Source organism: Callionymus lyra, chromosome 8 (genome assembly GCF_982586985.1).
Source record: "Callionymus lyra chromosome 8, fCalLyr1.hap1.1, whole genome shotgun sequence".
In the NCBI taxonomy this organism is placed as follows: domain Eukaryota; kingdom Metazoa; phylum Chordata; class Actinopteri; order Syngnathiformes; family Callionymidae; genus Callionymus; species Callionymus lyra.
Window position 1 is genome coordinate 6234376 of NC_141825.1, and position 20443 is coordinate 6254818.

Consider the following 20443-nt stretch of genomic DNA (forward strand, 5'->3'; position numbering starts at 1 on the left):
TTCTTGGGTTTCTATATGATCCATTTTATAACTATTTCATTTTAAGTGAAACATGTGTTTTTTACAAGCCATTTTTTTCTCTGATTTTTAGATTTTTGGGAAGAGTTTGTAAAGTTGAATCCTTTCTTTCCTGGAGGTAGTTCAGGTCCTTTTTACCGTTATGTTTCTTTTTTTATTTACTTATTTTAAATTGTAAATTCCTTTTTTGCTTTTAAATTCCAGAATTTGAGTCATCATCATCAAAAAAAAAAGATTTTGATCATCTACTCAAGATTTTTTTCCTTCTACGAATTTTTTTTTTTGAACGACTACAATTATTTTTCTATTTGAAATTTATTAAATAACTATAAACAATGTCAAAGGTATCTTTTAAAAAAAAAACAGCAAAGAAGGAGATTCACACCTTATTTTCTCTCCTCTTCCTTTTCTTTTCCCTTCAATATTAACTTAGTTTAGTTACTTGGGGTTATGAGGTTCCATATGTTTGTGGGAAAATAAAGCTTTTTTAATCATATATTTGTATGGATTCTATATCAAATGAAATATTTATGCATTTTATGGCACTTTTTTTGAATTTGATGCATTTTATTTTCAAATTTAAACTCAAGCTTGTTTTATTTTAAACTGTCATTTAATTTTATTTCTTTGTTTTAGGTTTTCTCATAAGAACAAAAAAAAACAAAAAAAACACTCTTTATTCATCCCTCCTTTCTTTTGCCTTGATGGTCACAGTATATATTTTGGCCCCTTAGGAAATATAATGAACCACTGCTGGACTAGAGGTGTAGAAGATGTATTTAATTTTAAATTCAAAAAAAAAAAAAAGTCAGTTTTTTGTTTGTTTTTCTAGAATTATTAAAGAAAATAAATTAAAAATAACATATTTTGAAAGAATTTGAGATCCAAATTTCCTTTAATAATGATTTTTTATTTTTTAAAAGTTTTTCTTATTATATTAAACTTCTCTTTTTTTTTCCCTTCTTTTTGGGGGGCCTTGACGGCCCCTTACAACACTTACACTGTATGTTGTGAAGAAATATAATGAACCACTGCTGGACTAGAGGATGATGAAGATACATTTACAAGTCATCAGAGGGAGAGGTAGTGTTAATCGTCAACACTACTCTGATCAATAAAGTTGAGTTTGAGATGCACGACAGTCCGTCAGTCATGAAGAAAATGTCTCCTCCAGAGCCCAGTCTGTGTTCCCGCTCTCCAGGAGAAGAGCCGTTGTCTCTTTCCCGTAAGCAGCCGCCTCACACACATGCACACGCACACGCGCACACACACACACACACACACACACACACACACACACACACACACCTCACTTCCCAACATTTCCTGACACTGAAATATTCCAAACTGTGCTGATGCCAGACGGGAAGAAGCGGGAAGCATCTGACCTACAAACGTGGAAAATAAACACACTCCCGTCTGGCCCGAGTTGTTCTGCAACAGTATTTATGTTTCCACAGATGATGGATCCTCACGTGTGTTTTCATTGAAGGACGAACGGAATGTTTTTATCAAAACTTCTCAGTTCCTGTGCGCTCGTGCCAGGGCGTGCCCACCACGTTTGTCCCTGTCAATCAAACGACACATCCTCGACTCTGCTGCAGGGATGGAGGTGCAGGAGGTGACCGGGTCAAAGGTCCACGCTGACCTCTCTCCCTCTTGCACTTGTTTTCTTCCTCAACTGTTGTTAAAGACACAGCGACGGTTCTCTGGACTGACACTGTCAGCGGGAGGCGACGGCTCAACAGCACCGCCTGCTGGCCACACGAGGAACGATGACCTCCAGGTGCTTGACCCTGATCCCTGACTCGACCGGAGAAGACGACACTCGTTCATCTCGAATTAATAAAAAACATATTGACATGAGGACCACGTGTCCGAGAGCCGAGCCCCCCTTTTTACAGCCAGGACTGGGGGACAGTGGGAGGTCGAGGCAGAGTTTGTGAGGAGAAGAGCAGATGGAAGAAAAAACTGTTCTCTGGAAGGAGGAGGTTTTGGTTGTTACTGAGCTTAGCGTGAGAGGGGTCCCTCGGGGGGAGGGGGGGGGGGGGGTGAAGAGTCAGTCACCTTCTCTGCAGAATTCATCTGTGACGGGGGCAGCAGAGTACCACACAGTGAGGTGATGATTAGACTTTTAATGAGGAAGATCTTTGTGGTGCCTCGACATCAATCTGCAGTGGTCAGTACCTGGCACTGAATGTGTAGCATCTACTGTACGTCTGGATATTTGGGCCACGTTTAGATCTTCTCTATAGGTCTCAATTTTTTAATTTATTTTGTGCACCTTCAGCTGATGAACTCTTCTAGGTAGAGTCCTTCTCTAACTGGTCACAAGGTCTCGGCCCTCGTATTTCCAAGTGAACTGCTCCATCAACTGAACACATCTTCACTGGGTAATGGATCTGAAACTTCTGGTCCATTATCTTTCTACAACCGGTTCTTAACGCCTGCGTTTTAATTGGGAAACTCTTCACTTTAAGAGTTTTATCCAAGTTCAACTGGAATATACGACGCTGCTCTTCACTGATACGTTCTATGGTTGGTCGAGTACTGGATCGTTTGTCGATAACAAAGCCGTTAGACCTGCCCTCTAAAAGCATCTGATGGGATCTTGGTAAAGTTCCCCTTGAACTGGAAGACCTTTTATTTTGTCGCATTGTAATTCTACTACCCTTTTGTTTTGACCCTTAATAGAAAGTTCTACACTTTGAGGACACCCTTAGGAGGTCCATGAAAACGGCCAACGATGCTATATGGGTAGCAATCGGGCCCCCCACTTGGGATGCCATCGTGAACCCTATATGTGGCCTGAAGACCCAACTGTAGCTGAGCCATATGGGCTGATCCTTTGTGCGTATCCTTTGCAAGACTTGCTTCAATTTACACATAAGCACCACAATGGTATCAAGAGTCGACCTGTTTTTCTTCCAACACTTTTCATTCCAAAGGATCTTAAAAGCCAAGTCTGTTGCACTTTGTCTTATTAGACACATACCATACCATCCAGATCAACGACCTAGAGCTTATAATCCATGAGTTTGTGTCTTCTGGTTTAGACTATTAGTTTTGTGTCTAAACAAGAAGGATCTGTCTCGCCTGCAGTTCAAACAAAACTCTGCAGCGAGAATTCTGAGCCGCTCTAGTAGAAGAACTCACATTTCTCTGATCCTTAAAACTCTTCACTGGCTGCCAGTTTCTTTAACTTAAATATGCTGGTTCTTACTTTCAGATCTATTCATGGTCAGACCTTCCATCAGTGATCTGATCCAGCCTTACACCCCAGCTCGGGCTCTGAGGTCTGTGGATCAGAATCTACTGATGGTTCCTGAACACGCTTCCGGACCAGAGGAGAGAAATCCTTCCAGACTGTTGCTCCTAAGCTTTGGAACGATCTCTGTGTTTGATGATCTACTGACTCCTTCAAGAAACATCTTAAGAACTTTTTATTTGTGCTTTTCCCTGATTTTATGGAACTCTTGTGATTGTCTTATGCGTCTTTAACTTTTAAAGTATATATTTTAACTGTGTATTGTTTTTGATTGTTAGTGCGCTTTGTGACCCTGGTCTAGAAAGATCTTTACAAATAACTATTACTTACTTACTTACACAACATGTTATAGGGGTTCGTAGGCTGTTCAACTCGTACAACTCATTTCCTAAATCACTTCACAAGGTTACAATAACGTTCCTCGCGTCTTATCATCCAATCGTCTAATCATCTACTCATCTCAACCCCTCACTCCATCCCACCACGTCCTCCGTCCAAGCGACTCCTCTCAAAGGGTTAACGTTGAACAGTCCATACGTCTTGTAACTTAATGGATTGTTTTCCGTCTCCCACGCCGGGAGGGGCTCGCTTCGCTCTGATCCCTTCAGACCCACGCTCCCACATTCCTCCCAAATCCTCTAACCTGCTTTGATACAGAGGAATAGAAGTGGGCCGTTAAAAGACCAAAGTTAACTGGAGAAGACGTTTACGGCGAATATACACCCCCTGAATAAAAGGGAGCGGCCTTTCAACACGACTTATTTACAGGGTTTGTGGGCCCATTTACTGCCGGGGGGCCTCTGGGGGGTCTTTGATTTTAAACCCCGTTCTATATGGCTCCCATTAACAGCCATGGAAAAAGTACACGAGGGGAATAAAAGGAAGTGTGTGAGGGTGTGTCCCTGTGAATTAGGAGGATAAAAGTTATGGATACAATGAACAGATTAGTCACTTTCCACGGAACGCAACCGCTTCCTCCTTTTGTACAACGGAGCCCATCAGTTTAGCGTAACGTCTGCCGTGATCTTACCACATTAAAGCCACTTTGTAGCCAGTGTCGCGTACAAGGACGTCAAGAATGAGTTTCTCAGTCGGCAAGATGGTGGGTCATCTTGGAGAGACTCGAAATAAGAACTACTTTATTGAGTTGGCTCTACTTGGGATGTCTCCTCTATCTACAAGTAGGAGGAGGCCCCGGGTTGGACCCGAGGAATGGACAAAAGGATGGGTTTTCTTGGAGGATAATAACGAAATCATACTTTTAAATATGTAATCTCAAATGTATGTAAAAGCAATATATATACATATATATATATATATGTATATATATAGTGAAAAAAAGTTACTTATTTATCTTTTACCATAACAACATTTTTACTGGTTAAGAAACTTTCACCTAGCATAGTGTGTTGAGGAATAAGTTCGTAAGTAATTTTTATTTATATAGCGCTTTTCCAGACCAGGGTCACAAAGCGCTTAAACAATCAAAACAATATTTAATAAAGTATATACTTTAAATATTATATTATTTGTACATGTATAAAAAAGGAGTAAGTATTGCATATCATTTCTATTTCTATACATTATATTCTATTAATCTTTGTATCCTTTTCTTTGTGTCATTTCCTCTGATCTATGTTCTTTATACTTGCACTTTGTCATCCCTTGCACTTTGTTCTTTTGTTTGCACTTTGTTTCTTCAGGGGGATTATTAGAGTCCACCTATTTCTATTCAAAAGATGTATTTGTAAATAATAATAAAAAAAAAAAAGAAAGTTGTCCACCAACCAAAAACTACCATCATCTACAATATTGTTTATTCAAAAAATAAAAAATCAATGTACGATACATTATTCATGATTCAGTTGTGAAAAGTCTGTACAAATAACTATATCCATCCGTCCATCCATCAATTTGAAAACACGTTTAAATACTACTTTCTATTTGATCTCATAAGAGGACACATGTGGCTAACACGTTGTTTACACTCACAAGTACTCAAAGTGTTGCATTAAAAAAACAAACGTATGAATTTTAGAGGAAACTTGACATGGCATTAAAACGCAACGACCTTCGACGACCTCCAGTGTGACGTCTAAACACAACATCGACTAACTAGATATAAACATCGCTCCATGTTTTCCAGCAGTTAAACTGCTGCTTGTGGCTCTTTCAACATCGCCGCGTTTGCTTGATGTTGTATTAATGACGTTCCCAGAGTCAACAGTCCGACCACTTCCCACTGGCGGTCCTGCTGGGAACACAGCGGGGGGGGGGTTAATTCACACACACACACACACACACACACACACACACACACACACACACACACACACACACACACACACACACACACACACACACACACACACACACACACACACACACACACACACACACACACACACACACACACACACACACACACACACACTGCTAACGCCTCGACGTGGAAACACCTTGTGGTGCGGTCGCGGCGTAAAAGCCCCTCAACTGTCCACTCACTCTTCAGGCCCCGGGGTCAACGCCCTGCCGGTGTGTGTCTGAGGGTGTGGAGGAACCACAGGGGCCCCACAGGCGAGCGTCGCTAACTGCTCCTCTGTTCGTCCCCGGCGACGAAACAGAGGGCGCCCTCACCGGGCGGAAGCACCTGGACGCAACATCAGAGGACGGGCTTTGGCGGCAGCGTGGACCGCCGCACCTGAACAAACCCACATCGGTCCCGCCGCATCAAAGGGAGCGCCGGGGCCGGTGCTGAGCAAACAGGTGCCGCCACACAACTGGGCCGACGTGGACAGGAGAGGAGGAGCCACGGTATTTTCGCAGGTGCTTTTGAGCGGCCAGACTGTGTCTGCTCCGGGAAAAGATGTTTCACCGAGCGTCTGAGGAGCGTCTGGAAAACATCTTCCTGGAACCACAAGTGTCTTTAACGAGAATCTATTTTTTTTTCTTTCCAGTCAAAACAAGTCGAGAGCGATTTCCGCCTCGGTGACGATGAGAACATCAAACTGTTCCAAGAGCAAGAGGTACTAAAGGCGCATATGTCACTTCAAGGTTTCATATTCAACTGAACAAACCAGGTTTTCATTTCAATTATTCAATGTGTTGCTATATTCACATCTGTAAGACTAATGATTGTGTTTCTTGTTTCACAATGAATTTAAATAATTAAGGAAAGAAGTTGTCACTATTTCTTTGTTGAAAAAAGTGAATATTAAACAAGTAATGTTGCAGTTGTATCCTATAGACCAGGGGTCACCAACCCTATGCCCAGCTGGCACCCAGTCGCCCATTGGCTCCTTCTCAGTCGCCCGTGGGACTTGTTCTAAAAATAGCAAATTGCCCTTGTGGTCCAGAAAAAAAAAAAAAGAAATGCTGCAGAAACATCTTAAGACATTTTTATTTTTGCAGGCTTTTCCTTGATTTTCTGGAACTCCTGTGTTGTTCTCAGTTTTATCTTGACCTTTAAAGTATATCTTTTAGTGAGTATTGTTTAAGCGCTTTGGGGCCCCTGGTCTGGAAAAGCGCTATATAAAATGAATTACTTACTTACTTAAGTAGATTTGTACTACGGAGCTCCTAAGGGGACATGGAAGGAAAAAAAATGTATTGTGAGATCTCGCAAAACTTTTCGCAATATATATTATCATGTCCCCTGAGCTGGTAGACCGTGAGCCGTTTGGTAATCAAAAGGTAGCTCTTGGCTTTAAAAATGTTGGTGACCCCTGCTATAGACAACGCTGGTTATAGTGTTACACTAATCTCAGGATACGATACAGTTCGATACACTTGCATTGTTATAACAATTTTAGTTGACACTGAATTTTAATGATGACTTGTGATAGTTCCGCTCTCTGAACTTATAGAACTTAAAGACAAAATATGTCCAAACGTCCGCTTTAAAAGCAGCTGAAGTTCACTGTATCCTCTCGTCCTCAGTCAATGATCTCGCGGGATGTCATTGTTGCTTCAGCTGTTGAAGACGTAATGACTGCTGCCATCTAGCGGCTGGAAGTTTAATTGCAAAACAAATGAACAAACGCTGTGAATATTTGATTTTGATTGTAAATTAAAGTTAAAATTATTTAACTTTAAACACATTGTTGAATATAAGTGAAGCAATAATATATATGATGAAAATAAAATATGATTAAAAAAATTAAAATTAAAAAAATGTATACAGCGCTATTGAATATCGATATAGTATGGTTAAATAATATATACAATTATATATCGATATATATCGGAGTATCGATTTGCTCTAAAGATGTCAAAAACATGCAGAATTTGTCCAAAAATCTGGGAAAATATAGATAAATAGATACATTTTATTGATCCCTCTGGAGATCTCCAGGGAAATATGTGTTTATTTACAGCCTGGTCACTAATATGGTATTTTCTCTAGAAGCTAACACATTAGCGTGAACCTGTTGGCGCTAACTGCATTAATTACTTGGGTTTGGGAATTTTAAATGTGTTTTCTATGAACAAGATAGGCATTTGTAAAAGTCTGAACCGACATGGACCGAAGCTATAAATGGCTTCTCTACGTTGCCATAGCAACCATAGTCTTTGATATTCATCTCCATATTTCTAGACGTCAAAATCCAATCTGGCCTCGAAATCTGTCAAAACACATTCCCCGATGCTTGGACGTACGAGGCCAGTAAATGTGATTTATCAGGCCTTTCTACGCGACTCGCCGTTGAATCCGGCCTTAAGTGCCACTTAAGCAAGTTAAGAACGGCGGAAGGTTTTCGAGGAGGATCTGCTCAAGAGACCGTGAATGCATTTCAGATTTCCCTCTCTCGACCCCGGCTCCGTATGTTCCAAACATTCCATCACAGCCGGAGTACAGTGCCGGGGACAGGCGTACACAAGCCCGGGACAAAAAGTCAATTTGTTGAGAGCCCGGGCGACAAAAGGCGCCAGTTGCCCGGCACGGAGAGAGGCCCCTCACTCCGAGAGGGGCCCGTGATTCATGCGTCTCTGCCTGCAGAGCTGCAGGGGCTCCTCATTGTTTATCTGCGAGCGGCTCGGAAGAGGGGAACTCATTAAGAAGGGTCTGCAGGTGGTCCGAGGGAGGAGAGGGAGGAAGCACTGATGGAGCGAGAGATGGAAGGATCAGCAAAAAGTGTTGGATCTGATCAAAAATACCACACAAAGACTACTTTTCTGTCACTTATGTACACGATGAAACCTGAACTGAGTCAGTGAAGGTTGTGTGGTCGATGCTAATGTAGCTAAAGCTAAAAGAAAAAAAAGAAAAAGTATCACTCAGAGTTACAGCGCCCCCTTGAGTTCAGGTTCGTCTCCCATCAATGTTTCACCTGATCTTTCATGACATGAAGAGAGTTAGCGTTAAAAATATTGATATATATTTAATAAAGTTAAGTAGAAATAATGTTTATTCATTTTTATTTACTCATTACAATCATAATTAAAGTTATGATCGAAATAAGAAATTCTTAAACGAAGATTATGTCTTTGTTTTTTTTTATTTAAATATTAAAATGTTTGAATTTTCATATTGTCCTCCTTGACGACTTATATTATAAACTGTATTCTTAAATATATATATATATATATATATATATATATACACACACACACACACACACACATTTTATTTCGAGCACCTTTAAAGAAAAAAAAACAAACATTTAATTTAAAGAAAAATTTAAAAATGTGAAATTTATTTCTCTAATCATTCGAAGTATGTAGTAGTAAGTACATTCATCTACATTAAACAGACCAAAATAACAAAATCTCTTTTTTTTTGTTCTAGTTATAATTGTAGTTGTTTATTTTCAAGTAAGAACCTAAAGTAAATGCATTTCTAATTTGGTTTCTGGTGATTTTTTTAATCATTATCTTATTATTGTTTAGTAATCGCGATCACTTATTGTTTGTAGATCAACTGTTCAACATTTGACTTTAGGTTGTTATTACAGGTTTTATTAAAGTGTCATTATTGCATGAAAAAAAAGAGTAACCGTAAGGTTCAATAGATCATAATAATAATAAATACAAATCTTCATGTCCTGCACACGATTTGTGTCTCTTGTAGCTCCAGCCAGAGAACATTCTGCCACGAGAGTCGTCGCATCAAGGACCAAATGTTCTGTTCTCACACACTCCGATGTAGATAAAGAACGAGAGGAAATCGGTGTTTAAACGCGCCACGCCTCATTTAACATCAGTGTAGCACAAACAAACCAAGCATGAAAACCACTGAGAAAAATACTGAACACCTACTTATTTTCTCATACATATGATGCCAACTGTAAAAACTGAAGTCGATCAAACTGATGATTTAAAGGGACAGCGTGTGTGTTTAGAGAGTGGATGTAAGAACACTCGCACACACTCAGACCGAACAAGACAAACAAACATTGTTTATTTCTCGTGGGAACAATTGTGCTCCTCTGGTGTCCGTGTGACGCAACAACACTTGAAAGATGTTATTTTCTTCATCGGTTATTTAGCGAGCGGTTAGGAGGTCAAAGGTTAAGCAAAAGTTTGTGTGTGTGTTAATAACAGATGTGTATTTTTGCACCTAAAGTCGACAAAAAACACTAATACCTCACAGTTCACAGGTTTTTAGGTTTCAAGCCAAGATGAATCAACAAGAAAATGTAGTTATTGGATGTAAAAAATAAAAAAAATCTTGATAGGATTGGAGATTTGTCATGCTAGTTCTTAATGACAAGTTTTTGAGAAAAAAAAGGGTGGAAATGAAGGGTTGTTACGATTAAATCAAAATAATTTAAAAGGAAACTTATAAAAGGACAACAACATCGTTGTGATTATTTTGAAACACATGATTTGTATCACTTGTGTTCGGATCCCGGGTGAAAGGTCAACTTATGATCAACTCTCCTGACGTGTAGTAAATGTTCTTCTCTCCAAGACACAGTAAGTCCCTCATCATGACCATGTTTTCAACTTATTACTTTATAAAGTTGCTCTGAAATCTGGGCGAACGAGAGGTTACGAGAGTCCATTATGACGTAATAATGGCTTCATTTCTCCTCCAGCCAGCTGTAATCACGCCCGCTTTGTTTATACAACGAGTCCCTTGGAAGTGGAGACTTCCGGGATTGATGACGCACAGTGACAAACCTACATGCTTGACCAATCACAGCAGAGTGGGTGTTGTTATAGTCAACAGGATTTCATCTCTATAAAAACAAAGTGTTTTCAGTGGGTGGAGCTTAAGATCATTTTCTAATGTCAATATTTAAATGAAAAGAGAGTTTTGTACAAACACACACTAATGATGCAATAGAGTCACACATCACAACAACACACACGCACATACACACATTAGTTGAATTTTAAATAGTGACAATTATAATTTGTAATTTGTATTCAAAGTTATTTAAGGTTTATGGTGTTTTTTGAAGGATTTATATACTTTTAATTCCGTATATGTTTATTTAAAAGATACATGTATGAAGCTGCTGCAGTTCAATGACTCCACAGGAAACTTTCGGCCTCGACATGACATTAACCAAAGCTAATAACTCCTTCAGCATCCTCCCAGAACTTTGATTGCTCCATCACCACAGTCCAGTCTGTGGTTCTGGAGCAGGATAAAGAACCACAATGGGGGGATTTTTGTTAAACGTGTCCCCTGAAGACCCGAGCGGTCGATCCACCGTCAGCCTGATCTCGCTTCAGAACGACTTCTCTGCTCCGTCAGAGAGTCACAGGAATGAGTGGAGAAGAAGAGACTTACTGGGTGTTCCTGGTCACGCCAGTCAGCGGGACCTCCTCGCCCATGTAGTCCAGGTCTTCGTTGAGGCTGTTGGCCCGAGAGATGGTGTCGTCCGGGTTCTTCTTCACTGTTGGCGACACAACAGACTGTGTAACAATGGCGACAAAAAACTTCCTCTTGGTTATTCTTCGTTCAACGGCGTAAACCAGTGAACAGTAGGGGGCGCAGTGACGACCACGACACTGAGGAATAGAGGTGAACGACAGAGATAGGTAAAATGGAGTACCTGGAGAGGCGGGGCAGCTCAGATTGAAAGACGACCAAGAGTGAAGAGGCGCGTCTGACACAGAATGAAGAAGAAAGAAAAGACGTGAAGAAGAAAACTTTATTGTTTTAAAGTGAAAACGACCTGCTTTGGGTTCATGATCCGGACCAAACATTAAACGATAGTTTTTACTCTGCAGCCAGAATTCTGAGCCGCTCTAGTAGAAGAACTCACATTTCCCCGATCCTTAAAACTCTTCATTGGCTTTCAGGATCAATTTTAAAATTCTGGTTCTTACTTTCAGATCTATTCATGGTCAGACCTGCCATCAGTGATCTGATCCAGACTTACACACCAGCTCAGGCTCTGAGGTCAGTGGATCAGAATCTACTGATGGTGTGATTGGAGGAAGAATGCGGCTCAGATCTGCATCTCTGCACAGAATGACTGTTTGAATGCGAGAAAAAGCCATTCAGAGAGTGTTTTGATGTGGAGAGAGATAGCGGCGGAGAACGGACGCGACACACAGATCCAGGTTCAGGTCGTGAGTTCAGAGCCAGCGATGAAGGTTAAAGCATCACCGTGTGACAAAGACCCTCATTGTGTGGACGTTCGCCGGAAACAGACGTTTGTAATATGAACACAAACACATGTAGGTTTACGTGACAATCGTGTGAACGGTAAAATGTGTTTAATTTTTTCTAAAAATAAAAATGATGAAACTTTATTTGTTTATTATATTTAATAAAATTCTAGTTTCCGACCTTGAAGGAGTTAAGTATATTTATATAAGTCTAAAAATTAACTATGAGGTCAAGTTCAAACTCAGTATTTCATTTTTTTTATCCTGATATAGAAGTTGATGATGTCTAATGCATGTTATATAAAATAAATATTTATTTTCCTCTTTGGGTATTTATTTATTAATTCATTTTAATATTAATAAAAAAAAGAAGAAAAAAATGTTTAATCTTCATTGAAATTGTTCAATTATATATTAATTATATCAATAATAATAATAATTTATACATATAATGTTTTATTAATTTACAATTTATTTCCCTTCATATTAATTTATTTGTATTCAGAACTTTACTGAATAATCATATTAATTTCTGTTTATTAATGTTTTTGTTCTCAAAATAATTATTTTTAAATACAGTCATGACGTTCAAATGCATATAAAATGAAAAAAATATTTGACAATGCATTTTTAAGTGTATTTGACATTTTCTTTACTATTATCCACAAAATAATAATTAAAAAAATATATATTCAATAAAGATCTGGAAAAACCTTTATTGATATTTATGAAATAATCCAAATTAATCGTCAACACACTCTCTTTTGCATTGACCCCTCGTGGTGCCAGAGGTCACGGGGGTTCATTGGATTCCCACAGTGCAGGGAAGTGGGCGGGGCAGACAAGTGGGCGGAGCCTGAACGCTCATAAAAATAAATTAAAAAAAGACCTGTGTACACTAACCACTCAACGGCATCACTAATGCGCTCCCATCATCTGTCCCCACTGTCCCCACTGCCACCGACCGTTTGGCAAGGCAGCGGGTAAAGAAAACAGGCTCGGGACAAAGGTCTCGTTGGTTGGCGCTGGTCGAGTCTTGGTTAAAATACAGTCTGGACCACATCGGGGGATCAGTCTGGCTCAAAACAAAAGTTTTTAATATCTCCACCATGTTGGCAGCGACCTGGTCCACAGTGTCTGCCCTGAAGTGTAACATTTGTCCGGTATCCACAACCAGCATCTGGGTCACGGGTCAGTAACTGTCACTCCCTTAAATTGATGTGATATCAGTGCAACCTCCAACTATTTCACGCAGGATTTGTTATAACATTAGCATCTATTAGCTTCATGTTTGACTCTATAATTCAATGCCATATTATATATATGCTATATATATATATATATATATATATATATGCAGCTCCCATGATGCAACACTAATGGACTCAGGGACTCATTCATTCCTCGTGCTATTAGATTATATAATTTTTAGGGCTGGAGTAAAGTGAAAAGATGATTCTATTCCATGTTAATCTTTGTATGCTTTTATTTTGCGTATTTCCTTTGATCCCTATTCTTTATACTAGCCCTGTGTCTTACTTTGCACTATTTACTTTTGTTTGCACTTGTTCTTGTTTTTATTAAACTTTCTGTACCGAACTCAAAACCCAATTTCCCGGAAAAAAACTCCGGGGGGATTATATTATAGTCTATCTATATATCCATCCCTTCCATCTACAAGACGAGTGGAACTTTTACGATGCTAGCAAACAATGAATAACTCCTGACCTTGTTTTGGACATTTTATTTCAACGCTCTTGTCGGCCACACAAAATGATTCAGCCTTGAGTTTGACTCATGTGGTGAAGAGGATGTGACTCAGTTTAAACCAGGTCTTTTAAATATCCATTCAAAACTTGATGAACAAACGGACAAAACAATGAAAAAGATCCACCTTAGGAGGAGAAAAACATGTTTACACTTTCCAAGAATATTTTAAACTTTTACACTAGGTGCTGAGAGAATCTTTTTCCTCAGTTCTTTAGGTTAAAAAACAGCCTTTGAGCCCAAAAATAATTCACATTTGTTTTTTAAATCTAACCATCCAGGAGTAACAGAGAAACTACTGCCCATCATCCTCTGAACACTGTCATTAGTGAACAGAGAAGCAGATGGAGCACGAATTCTCCTCCCATGATGCAACACTAATAGACTCATTCATTCCTCGTGTTATTACATTGTTTAATTCTGAGTTTGGAGGCAGGAGTGGAGTGAAAAGATGATTATATTCTAATATTAATATTAATTATTAATATTAATTTTTTTCTATCCTTTTCTTTGCGTTCTTTCCTTTTGATCCATGTTCTTTTATACTAGCACTTTGTAATCCCTTGCAAGTTATTAGGAATCTATCATCTGTGTTTTTGTGAAAAGGAAACCCAATTTCCCAAAGGAGATCCAGAGGGATAAATAAAGTCTATCCATCCATCCATATACAACTTGTTAAAGGTCTTAGATTGAAGCCCTTTTTAATTTTTTTTATTGGAATTGGTCTAAGTCACAGTGCTTTTATACCAATTATTTTTAAATTAAATGTTTAGAAATTAATTATTAAACAATTTATTTTAAGAAATATTTGCACTTTTTTTGCATTTGATGTATTTTTAATTTTTAAGTATGTTATGTTTTTTTTAAGAAAATTAAAATAAAATACCAAATATATATATATATATATATATATATATATACAAAAAAATGAATACTGCATTTTATTTTGTCGTCCCATCTTATTAAATTATTAATTTGTGCTTTCCTTCTTTTGGTGGCCTCATGTCACAGCCACAGTATATTACGTATGTAAGCAGTCAAGGCTGACAGTCTAAGTGCAAAGAAGAAGAAAACGTACCGGTTTCTCTGAACATCCTGGTGATTCCTGCAGAGAGAAGAAAAAAAAGAAGCAGATTTAACCTTTATTTATTTGAAGAATTTCAACCAGAAATGTAGTGATTCAAAAGACGAATATCAAGCACGTGGTCATAATGTTATGGCCAGTCAGTGTGTGCAACTTGTAAAACTAGTATCTTCTCTGGAGCGACTGGTGGGGTCTAGTGAGGTCGTCGTTGGCTCTTTGAACCGCCGACTGGAGCTAAACAGTCTGAGGTTGGGATCCTGGAGGTCTGCGGTTCAGATGGTCGACACTCATCCGAGGGAGAGATCACACACTTTTTCAAACACACACACACACCGACACACAGCTTCTGTGTGAACGTGTCTTCGTTAGCGTTCACATCCGACAGACTTCCGCCACTTCACACGTTCTCATCCCTGCGTCTTGTTTCCGCTCTTAATTGCAGACGCTCTTAACCAGTTCATTTAATCCCCGTGAATAATTGAGATTTTTACAGTTGCAGATGATTCTCGTCGAATCGCTCGCACTTCACAGGGTTTCCTCTCGTAACCAGCGGTCGCTCGGCAGACAGGAAGACGCTATAAAATAGATACATTAACGCTCGGATCCTTCGACACAGGAAGCGTTTGCTGCAGGAACGCGTCGGATGTTACATCTGGGAGAAATCTGGGAACTTCCAGACAGATGTGCTTTTTATTGAGGATAATAATCCTGACATTTTCTTCCTTCATTTCTGATGGTGATGCTAATTTTCACAAGTAATATGAATGACATGTTTCTCACAAAATAATCTTTCAAAAGTGGCTTTGTTTAAAACAAAATGAGAAAGAAATACTTTTGTTTTTTCAATTCCCACCTGGCACAGTCTCTCTGGGCTCGTCCAGGAACAGCGAGACGTCCTTCTTCTCCGCGGCGTCGTCGATGTGATCGTAGGTGATCTGAGGTATGGTTCTGTCGGACGCCACGCTGAACGACCCGTTGCCCCGGAACGACTTGAGTCGTATCTTTGGTCCTCTTTTCTGTCGGAGACAAAAAAAAAAAGCTTGAGTGTTTTTACAAGAATTAGATCAACATGGATTTATGAGTTTCTGAGAATAGTCACATTTCATATCGTTATTTTTTTAATGTTGACTTATCCTGGAAACTTTAGAGCTTATTCACGCTTATAATTGATGAAAAAATAAAGAGCTGGTATATGGTGGAAAAACTTATTTTCAATCCTCATGTAACAAGGAAATGTACTCATAATCAGAACACTTTTATTGCCAGTATTCTTTATTTTGTGGTGTTGAATTGATATTATAGATGGAATAAAATGAGATTAATGAAGTACAATAGCTAACATATAATAAAGTCATTAAGTAAATGAAAAAATAAACTATACATCTTGTATATTTGATTTTTAAATGTTATTTTAATAGGTTTTGAAGGTGAAGTTATACCCATAAAATACAAAGAAAAAACAGTACTAAATTAAAATAAAGTAGCCTTTAAGGAGTACAAGTCGGGGGCCAAACAAAATGTATACTGTTTATTATATACAGGGTTGAGTCAGTACTTGGTCAGTCTGTCAAACTGAGCCTGAGAAAAATCTCTAAACTCACAAAAACGATGTCACAACACGATCTGGAGCTTGTAATCCATGAATTTGTGTCTTCTCGTTCAGACTATTATATATATAGTAGAAGAACTCACATTTCCCGATCCTTAAAACTCTTCACTGGCTGCCGGTTTCTTTCAGGATCAACTTTAAAATTCTGGTTCTTACTTTCAGATCTATTCATGGTCAGACCTTCAAACGGTGATATTATCCAGCCTCACACCCCAGCTCGGGCTCTGAGGTCTGTGGATCAGAATCTACTGATGGTTCCTGAACACGCTTCAGGACCAGAGGAGAGAAATCCTTCCAGACTGTTGCTCCTCAGCTTTGGAACGATCTTCCTCTGTGTTTGATGATCTACTGACTCCTTCAAGAAACATCTGAAGACATATGTGCTTTTCCCTGATTTTCTGGGACTCCTGTGTTTGTGTTATGTGTCTTGACCTTTTAAAGTATATATTTTAACTGGGTATTGCTTTTGTTTAACAAGTTTAACAACAAAACAATTGTGTTCTCCATGTATGTTTTACATGTGACAAGAAAAACAAACAATATATGCGTCACAGACCAGACTAGGAAGAAGTTGTTGTTACACAAAGATTCTGCAGGTTTGGTTGGTGAGTAAAGGAGGTGACATCATCTCCAGCGATACAGTCTTTGTGTGGAGGAGACAAAAGCGACGAGTCATCCTGCTGGAGTCAGACGGGAGGGGAGGAGGGTTTGTGCAGACGTGTGGTCTGTTCTGGGAACTTTCATGTCACATGTTCAAACGCTCTGTGAGTGGGAAGTGGGCCAGACTTCTATTCTTCAGCGAGACCTCATGCTGTGCTCACCTGCCCACGTCACCTACCGATGTATGCATCTTTCGGACGTTGGTGTTCGAGCCTTCGGGGTCCACCGCGGTGACGGGCTCTGGGGTGAGAACGTACATCTTCCACGTGACGCCGCCGCCCTCTGGTTTTTCTGCAGCGTAACATCTCCAGAGAGTCTGAGGAGAAAATGTTTTAATTAGAATTCAGTGAAAAAGACTTATTATTACATTTTATATTTTTTTCTAGAGCATGTTTGAATAACAGATCATTTATTTCAATATTGAAAACAACAGAAATGCTAACAACATGGATGCTTAAGGACGAGATGCTAACAGAAGGATTGCCAAAGTAATAGATGCTAACGTTTATAAACTTATAGTGTAGATGCTAGAGATGCTAATGGACGAGATGCTAACAGAAGGATTGCTAAAGTAATAGATGCTAATGTTTATAAACTTACAGTGTAGATGCTAGAGATGCTTAAGGACGAGATGCTAACAAAAGGATTGCTAAAGTAATAAATGCTAATGTTGATATACTTACAGTGTAGATGCTAGAGATGCTAAAGAACAAGATGCTAACAGACCAAAATGAGCGAGAAAGATGTGCTAAAGGTTGATATGCGTTCGACGTAGCTATAGAAAGAACAACATGCTAACAGACAATCAATAGAGGACGAGATACTTATGGTTGATATGCTGATAACTTTGACACCAAAGAACAAGATGCTAACAGAATAGTTGCTAAAGGATGAGATGCTAATGTTGATATACTTACAACCTAGATGCTAAAGAACAACATCCTACAAACTAGATAATGGAGGATGAGATGCTAATGGTTGATATACTTACATTCTAGATGCTTAAGAACAACATGCTAACAGAACAGTCGCCAAAGGATGAGATGCTAATGTTGATATACTTACAATCTAGATGCTAAAGAACAACATGCTAACAGAATAGTCGCTGGAGGATGAGATGCTATTGATTGATATACTTACAGCATAGATGCTTAAGAACAACATGCTAACAGAATATTTGCCAAAGGATGAGATGCTAATGTTGATATACTTACAGTGTAGATGGTAAAGACGCTAAAGAACAAGATTTTTTATAGAATAGTCGCTAGAGAAAGATATGCTATTGCTTGATATGCTTACAATCTAGATGCTAAACAACAACATGCTAAAAGAATAGTCGCCTAAGGATGAGATGCTAATGTTGATATACACACAGCGTAGATTTCAGAGATGCTAAAGAACAAGATGCTTACAGAATAGTTGCTAGAGGAAGAGATGCTATTGGTTGATATGCTTACAGCCTAGATGCTAACAGACTATATGCTAGACCATGGGATGCTAACATGCTAACAGCCTAGACAATATAGGATGGGACCACAGAAGAAAACTGATCTAACAAAATCTAACAAAATGCTAACAATCTACTGCTAACAGGAAGACTAATCATTTTTCAACACATTCATGTATTTTGTAAGTATGTAATAATACATTTAAGTTCAATGTGGCCTAAATCTTGTGTTTATTTGTCACAACATGATTCAAGTAAAAAATAAAATAAAAGTCGTACTTTTACAAAACACAAATGATCCAGTAAAGCCGTACCTGTATGAGCGAGGCAGCAGCAGGGATTTGTCTGTTGAAGTGTTTCTGCCTCTGCTTTTGTTGGACCTTCAGAGCAAACCCTGATCCCAGGATCCCCTGAGGACGAACAACAGCAGTTCATCGTAACGTTCTGTCCAGTTATGAACGTGGAAAAACAGTATTTACCGCAGGCAGAGCGAAGAAGGAGATGGCAAAGACGCTGAAGCACGAGGCGATGGCTTTGCCGATCCACGTCTGAGGGATCTTGTCGCCGTAGCCGATCGTGGTCACAGTCACCTGCACACACAGAAATGTTTACGTTGGAAAGAAATAAACGTATTCAGCTTTGTTTAACAATAGTACCGTATTTCTTGGACTATAAGGCGCATTTTGTTTTACTACCTGACCGATAGCCTTGAGTTTGAAATAAGCTTCATAAGCATTTTCTAAAAAGTACAGTACCCATTGCATTACATTCCGTAGTGGGTCAATACCATCACAATCACAAAGTAAAACTACAGAGCCTCGCAGAGTAATACTACAGAGCCTCACAGAGTAATACTACAGAGCCTCACGGAGTAAAACTACAGAGCCTCGCAGAGTAATACTACAGAGCCTCACAGAGTAATACTACAGAGCCTCACGGAGTAAAACTACAGAGCCTCGTGGAGTAATACTAGAGAGCCTCGCAGAGTTATACTATAGAGCCTTGCAAAGTAAAACTACAGAGCCTCGCAGAGTAATATTACAGAGTCTTGCGGAGTTATACTACAGAGCATTACAGAGTAATACTACAGAGCCTCGCAGAGTAATAATACAGAGCCTCGTGGAGTAGTACTACAGAGCCTCACAGACGAATACTACAGAGCCTCGTGCAGTAATACTACGGAGCCTCACATAGTAAAACTACAGAGCCTCACGGAGTAAAACTACAGAGCCTCGAGGAGTAATAATACGGAGCCTCACGGAGTAAAACTACAGAGCTTTGAGGAGTAATACTACAAAGCGTTACAGAGTAATAATACAGAGCCTCGAGGAGTAATACTACAGAGTGTTACAGAGTAATACTACAGAGTCTCGCGGAGTAATACTACAGAGTCTTAAGGAGTAACACTAGAGAGCCTTGCAGAGTTATACTACAGAGCCTTGCAAAAATACTACATAGAATAGTGAATAATACCACGAGACCCCTCTGAGTAATATTTCAGAGCCTTTCAGAGTATAACTTGGGAGCCTCGCAGAGTAATACTATACAGCCTTGCAGAGTAATATTACAGAGGCTAGCGAAGTAATACCATGGAGCCTTGCACATTAATATTTTAGAGCTTGGCAGAATAATAGTTAAGATCTTTACGGAGCAATACTTTACAGCCCTGTAGAGTAGTACTTCAGAGCTTAAGCGGAGTAATAGCACGCAGAATGGCAGTGCAGCCATTTTGACAGAATTTTGAGCGCCCATGTACCACATACAATTGGTAAGAGTTCAGTAACTACAGCCAGTATTAATACATAAGAAGCGGCGGATTATAAAGCGAACTGATGATTGTGCAGAATATTTAACCAGAAATACTCAATGAAGCCACTACTGCACTTCTGTTGACAGACAAATATCCCTGATTTAGTTTTTTTAATCCCTGCAAATACCCGAAGAGTCTGCTGCTGACCAAAAATCGCAGTAGTCGTGTTTCCGAAAACTTTAAAGAGCCTCGAGACGACGACCGGCCAA

At 39.2% G+C, this 20443-nt stretch overlaps 1 protein-coding gene across 1 annotated transcript in view; it reads right to left on the bottom strand.

Moving 5' to 3' along the window:
• The window catches only part of kcnq1.2 (potassium voltage-gated channel, KQT-like subfamily, member 1.2), a 164717-nt gene that overhangs the window by 117552 nt on the left and 26722 nt on the right, over positions 1–20443 (bottom strand). The window contains exons 9-15 of the mRNA XM_087797151.1: positions 18904–19014; positions 18739–18834; positions 17156–17293; positions 15562–15724; positions 14703–14729; positions 11296–11349; positions 11031–11136 (exon numbers count right to left, since the gene is read on the bottom strand). Coding sequence (XP_087653277.1) covers positions 11031–11136; positions 11296–11349; positions 14703–14729; positions 15562–15724; positions 17156–17293; positions 18739–18834; positions 18904–19014 — 695 coding nt within the window. The remainder of the gene's footprint in view (positions 1–11030; positions 11137–11295; positions 11350–14702; positions 14730–15561; positions 15725–17155; positions 17294–18738; positions 18835–18903; positions 19015–20443) is intronic.